The sequence below is a fragment of the Xenopus laevis genome, chromosome 3L (genome assembly GCF_017654675.1).
Source record: "Xenopus laevis strain J_2021 chromosome 3L, Xenopus_laevis_v10.1, whole genome shotgun sequence".
NCBI lineage: Eukaryota > Metazoa > Chordata > Amphibia > Anura > Pipidae > Xenopus > Xenopus laevis.
The window spans coordinates 160,382,580-160,389,288 of record NC_054375.1 but is presented as its reverse complement, the minus strand read 5'-3'; the positions used below and the strand labels follow the sequence as shown (position 1 = coordinate 160,389,288).

At 38.3% G+C, this 6,709-nt stretch overlaps 1 protein-coding gene across 1 annotated transcript; it reads right to left on the bottom strand.

Annotated features, from left to right (window-relative positions):
- Positions 1-1,901: 1,901 nt before the first annotated feature.
- LOC108711839 (olfactory receptor 11L1) lies at positions 1,902-3,858 on the bottom strand. The gene is made up of 2 exons (XM_018253920.2): positions 2,938-3,858; positions 1,902-1,961 (listed from the first exon to the last, which is right to left on the bottom strand). The coding sequence occupies exons 1-2, from the start codon at positions 3,856-3,858 to the stop codon at positions 1,902-1,904; spliced, it is 981 nt and encodes a 326-aa protein (XP_018109409.2).
- Positions 3,859-6,709: the final 2,851 nt, after the last annotated feature.

Here is a 6,709-nt window from a genome sequence, read left to right as displayed (position 1 = left end):
ATAGGATTAATGTAATTAAAACTCACATTTCCTACCAACAGTCAGATGGGCACATAGTTATACACTTTTAGGCTGTGGGTTCTTTTAGTACAACACGGGCAAAAGATATTCAATTTATATTAAAATAGTATAACAGTGAATATAAACATAAAGATATCACAAAAGGTCATATATTAAGGGGGTTATTTATTAAAGGTTGAATTTTATTGAGATTTTTCACCTTGAATGAACTCAAATGAACTCAAGTTGTTCAAGGTCTACCTGTATGTCTAAAATTCACTCCCCCTTGGGCCACATTTACCTTTGCTCCAACTGGGACCAACCCAAAGACCTTACTTGTATGGTAGATAAATGATGATGATGATGATGGTAGATCCACTTGTGTCCTTTGCAGAAGACACACAGATTGTGGGAAGGGTTTCAATCTACCATTTGACCCATGTCTAGACTGTTTGGCTTGAAGCTTGAGTGTTACCAGGAGACAAGTAATACAATTGAGATGGATAACTTGGGGCAGTATAGGCAATAGTGTCTTGACTAGGATTTTTGCATATACTTTTAATCTCTATTCAGACTTCCAGCAGCACTTCCTCTGAACAGTGAATTTTCATTATGTTTAACCCCTTATATAGCCCTTTACATCAGATCCTTTTCTTAAAGGGATCATTACCTCCATGAAGGTTAAAGGGACATACACGTGAATACCACAGGATGAAACAAAGCTTAATATACCCATACATATAAACACAAATAAAAAAACATTAAACATACAGTATATGTAAGCAAGTAGTGCATAAATACAGTTCTGTAATATTTCACAGCCTTATTAAACCTTTTAAATCAATATCATTTTCCATTTTTGATTTTTTTTTAAAAAAAACACTACTCAAATTAAAACTCCAAAAAACTCTAATTATCCCAATATTTATTAATTCTGCCTTGAGCTCTAGTTTCTAAGGTAAACAACCACCAAAATTTCCCTTTTGATGAAAGTTTCTCAAATTCTCCTTTTCTCTTACCTAAACTTACCTGCTCTATACCTTGAAACGTAATCCATGTCTCCTATCCACCATGATCATTAATAATATGTTCAGCTATAGCAGTTGCCTTATTGTTTGTCCAAAAACATTCTTGATGCTCTTATATTCCTTTATTTTTCGAACTGCCTTCCCAACATATTGTTGTCCACATGAGCATTTTGCCAGACAAATCACAACTACCTATAAACTCATTAGATTTCTTCAAAACAATCGCATGCCCAACCCATATATGTGCCTACATGTTCCAACCACTTATTTTCATTTCTTTTATCTGGCAATAAACTCTGTGATAGAATATTACTTATAGTAACTCTCCTCCTAAATTGGAATTGTAGTTTTTCTATTGTTATTTTAGACAGAATAGGATCTGCTTTTGGAATCTTTCAATGTTTTCAGACTAATATGTCATGTTCTTCCTTGTTTAGACTAGTCCTCACCTCTTGATTTCTTTCTCTTCTGTTTCTCACATACCAATAGTTTAACCCTATCACTTATTACTGCCCTATCTTATTCTCTTTTCATAATATCTTTACTATATTCACAATTAATCAATCTGTACTATACGGCCATAGCTTTGTCCTGGAAGGCATCTCAAGTTGAACATATTCAGAGATACTTTTCTAGGAGTGTCTGTGGATGACTATTAGATCATCACAACACAATATGTGGCTAATCTCTATCCTACATACATATGTATTAACATTTTCATCAAGTTGAGAGAAGGAAACATCAAGGAAGTCCATTTTCTCCTTCTCACCTCTATAGACAAAGATGGATTCTCATTACAATATGCCCCAAAAGCATAATCTTCTTCTCCACCATTCCATATAAGTATAAGGTCATCTATAAAGTGATAATTCTTCACAATATCATTCCTGTAGGGGCAATCATTGTTCCCATCTCTAAGGAAGACATGCTCATCTAGAATATGAAAAAAAGAAGCAAAGTTTAACTACATTGTGATTTTAAATTTGTGAGAAGGCCATTTCTGAACTTTTTCAGGGGGTTAGGCTTAGGGTCAATTATATCAGGGGATGTAAGTGAAGGTCTAAAAGAGCCAGAAAACTATCCATAAGATTTATGTTAATGAGGGGTGTTGTATGATGGGTGGATGGAAGTAGTACATGGAGTGATGGACAGAGTCAGCTGCTAATAGAAAAAAGTGTGGAACCAATATTCTCAGTCATTGGGGGATGCAATGGAGATGCTGTTCTAATATCCACCACTAGGTGGTGCATGGGAGCATTCTAGCAATGCATGTGTCAGGGAGCTGTTAACCTGTTACATTGCACCCCCACTGTTCTGTTGATGTGCTGAAGGGACAGGGGAGATATCACTTCAACTGTTGTGACCCCTGCCTGGCTTTTGACCATTTTGACATCTGTATCCTGACCCCCCCTTGATATCCAACTTCGCTTACTGTATATCCCTACTGGTTGATCTCCTGGTTTGACCCTTGCCTGTCTGACTCCGTTTTGTATTCTGCCTGCCCGACCCAGCCTGATCTGACTATAATTCTGCCTAAGCCTTGTACCGTGACCCTCTGCCCAAAAGACTCTGCTTTACAGATGTGCCCCTTAGCTTGTTCAGAACGCCTCGCTTAGCACCTCTCTTTATAAGACCTGGCGGCATCCAATTAGCCAAGGGCTCCTCTTGAGGTGAAAGGCGGCTGTTAAAGGCCGAGAACAGGGTGCTTAGCAACGGTTCTGAATTTAGGGTGCCAACCGTGACATTCAGGCTTTTTGACATCTCAAAAAAATGTGTTTTTAATAAACCCCCAAAAATTTGAGGTTTACCCCAAAAAGCCTGAGTTTAGTAAATAACCACTAAACAATAAACAATGGAACATATCTCATGAATCACATTTCATTTACTTGTACTAATAGATTCCACTTACCTTTTCCTTGATTTTTTTAAGGGTTTCTTTGATGTCTGTACTTTTCAGGCTGTAAATAATGGGGTTAGTAATAGGGATCACCAAAGTAAACATCAGAGAGAGAACTTTGTTTATGGTCTGTGATTGGTTTCTGGGAGGAACCACATAAATAGCAATGAAATTCCCATAAAATAAGGAGACCACAGCCAAGTGGGAGCTGCAGGTGGAGAAGGCTTTTTGTCTCCCGGTATTGGACACTATCTTTAGGATTGCATGGGCAATACACATATATGATACAATGATGAGTATAAAGGGACAAATAACCACAGGGAATGACTGTATGATTACTTCTATTTCAACAAAAGAAGTGTCTGAGCAAACAAGCCCAAGAAGGGGAAAGAAATCACAAAAGAAATGATTAATGGTGTTTCGATCACAAAACTGTAACATTGTTATTAGATTTACTGAAAGGACTGCAATGCCAAAACCTGTAGCCCATGATATGAGAATGAATGTAACACAAACCCTGTGGGACATTATAGAAGTGTAACGCAGTGGGATACAGATGGCCACATATCTGTCATAGGACATTACTGCTAGAAGGAAACACTCAGAAATTTCTGAGACACCCCAAAAATACAACTGTGTTATACAACCAACAATGGACAATACAGCTCCATCATTTATTACAGTTTGGAGCAGAATGGGCACAATATTTGTGGATTCCATTAGATCACATAGGGACAACTGTTGTAGAAAGAAGTACATGGGGGAATGGAGGTTCCGATTGCATAACACCAACACTATGATGAGGACGTTCTCCCAGATTATCAGAAGGTAAATCAGAAGGAACAGAGAGAACAGGGGAATCTTGAAGTTGTGGAGATTCTGAAATCCCAAGAGAACAATCTCAGTGACCAACGTCTGGTTCTTCTCATGCATTGTCTGTTGGGAACATAAACATAATTGAAAGTTTCATCTATATTCACATTTACTTACGTTTACCAGCAACTGTTTCATTTTCCATCATCTTTATTTTTCATTTAACTCACTGGGGATTTCTGTTATACAAATGTCATACTCCTTTTCCCATAGAATTGAGAGAAAGATCTGCTGTAATGGCTGCTGTCATTGCTGTCCCACTCATATTGTATAGTGTTTATAGACTCTTCCACTACAGTCAACATTTATTTAGGGGGTTCAGTAGCAGTAAGCAAAGTTCCCCAACCTACATATAAGAATCTCTGGAGGTAGAATGACCTCACGTGTATAATAGATGTCACCACCAGTCCTAAGATGGACCATAAGATAGAACATCTAAAGTGGTTGCAGTGACTTCTGAGAGCACTATTGCTGATATGTGGACTAGCTCAGTAGGGGGTCTGCAGTTTCTTTTGAGTCCCACAATTTGCTGCTAAATGTGCCACAATTATGGAAAGAGTAGGACTGGCAATGGAAGCCAGTTTCCCCAAAATATTCTACCTCCAGCAACTCTTTACAATCTTTTCCACTCAGGCCTCCTTTGGAGGCTACTGCTGGGTTCGGATGCACACAGATCCAGGTACATGTGCACCTAAGCCTTCTACACCTGACTGGGTCTTCTTCTCCCAGCAGTTGTGCATGACTGGACCCAGCAGTGCAAATTAAAATAAATGTTACAAAAAAATCAAAATAACAATTGATAAAAAGCTAGATGGGCCCTTGATCATACTACTCAGCTTAGCAACCCTGTTATCATGCTGATGATGATATCTCCTTTCTCCTTTTAACAATGAATGACTTATCCCCCCCCCTTATCCCCGTTACATGGTTAACTCTTTATGGTACAAAAATCCCTTCCTATGTTTGTTCCTATATAATTACTGACCTCACAGTGGTGATCTCTCCTTTGTCTCTTTCCCCACCAATAAATCACCCATTCTACCTCTCTTGCTAGGGAATTCTATAACCTGATTTCCCTTACAGTAAAGTACCTTTCTTTCTTTTCTTCTATATTGATGATGAAATCTCCATTCTTCCTCAATAATAAATCACTCATTCTCCCTCTCTTGGTAGGGAATCCCATAACGTAACTGCCCTTATATTAAAGAACCCTTTCAAATGCTATGGTGAAATCTCCTATCCTCCCCACCAATGAATCATTCATTCCCCTCTCTTGGTAGGGAATCCCATAACCCGATGTTTGATGTTTTCCAAGATAATGGATAAAATATATATTCCATAATTTAGTGACATATTTACTGCACTGCATCCCATGGAAGGACAGTTCATTGGTCAGTTGGAGAGTTGGAGATCAATACAAATGTGTCCTAATATCAAATAGCAGAGCTGCCCCAGATACTGTGGAACCATAGGAAGATGTCCATGAGCTTCTCCCAATGTGTAACCTGCTCTGCATTTCTCCTGCCATTTTGCTAACACAATCCCAACCATTTCTTTCCAATGAAATCACTTTACAGGAAAGATGTTCTTGGAATATTATACTCACCTGATTTGCACCTACCAGAACCACCGCAGATACTGTGGAACCATAGGAAGATGTCCATGAGCTTCTCCCAATGTGTAACCTGCTCTGCATTTCTCCTGACATGTTGCTAACACAATCCCAACCATTTCTTTCCAATAAAATCACTTTACAGGAAAGATGTTCTTGGAATATTATACTCACCTGATTTGCACCTACCAGAACTACCCCAGATACTGTGGAACCATAGGAAGATGTCCATGAGCTTCTCCCAATGTGTAACCTGCTCTGTATTTCTCCTGCCATTTTGCTAACACAATCCCAACCATTTCTTTAACATGAAATCACTTTAATGGAAAGATGTTCTTGGAATATTATACTCACCTGATTTGTACCTACCAGAACCACCCCAGATACTGTGGAACCATAGGAAGATGTCCATGAGCTTCTCCCAATGTGTAACCTGCTCTGTATTTCTCCTGCCATTTTGCTAACACAATCCCAACCATTTCTTTCCAATGAAATCACTTTACAGGAAAGATGTTCTTGGAATATTATACTCAACTGATTTGCACCTACCAGAACCACCCCAGATACTGTGGAACCATAGGAAGATGTCCATGAGCTTCTCCCAATGTGTAACCTGCTCTGCATTTCTCCTGACATGTTGCTAACACAATCCCAACCATTTCTTTCCAATAAAATCACTTTACAGGAAAGATGTTCTTGGAATATTATACTCACCTGATTTGCACCTACCAGAACTACCCCAGATACTGTGGAACCATAGGAAGATGTCCATGAGCTTCTCCCAATGTGTAACCTGCTCTGTATTTCTCCTGCCATTTTGCTAACACAATCCCAACCATTTCTTTAACATGAAATCACTTTAATGGAAAGATGTTCTTGGAATATTATACTCACCTGATTTGTACCTACCAGAACCACCCCAGATACTGTGGAACCATAGGAAGATGTCCATGAGCTTCTCCCAATGTGTAACCTGCTCTGCATTTCTCCTGCCATTTTGCTAACACAATCCCAACCATTTCTTTCCAATGAAACTTTACAGGAAAGAGATTCTTGAAATATTTTACTCACCTGATTCAGAAATACTTTGGATTCATTCTTTCTCCCAACAGATGTCTTTTTGCCACTTTTATAACAACAAAGTTCTTTGGAAAAAATATTTACTCGATTATATGTTTATATCTGCAATTTATAAAAAAAATTATTTTAGAAACAGATTTTGATTCCCTTTTGGATCTTATTTTATATCAGGAACCACAAGGACAAATATAGAACACTTAAATAAAGTCAAAGATCGGA

Excerpts from the sequence above, each read along its gene's own strand:
- LOC108711839 (XM_018253920.2), bottom strand. The coding sequence starts at position 3,858 with ATGCATGAGAAGAACCAGACGTTGGTCACTGAGATTGTTCTCTTGGGA. Across the intron at positions 1,962-2,937 it reads TTAAAAAAATCAAGGAAAAG|ATGAGCATGTCTTCCTTAGA; the intron begins GTAAGTGGAATC and ends TTCATATTCTAG.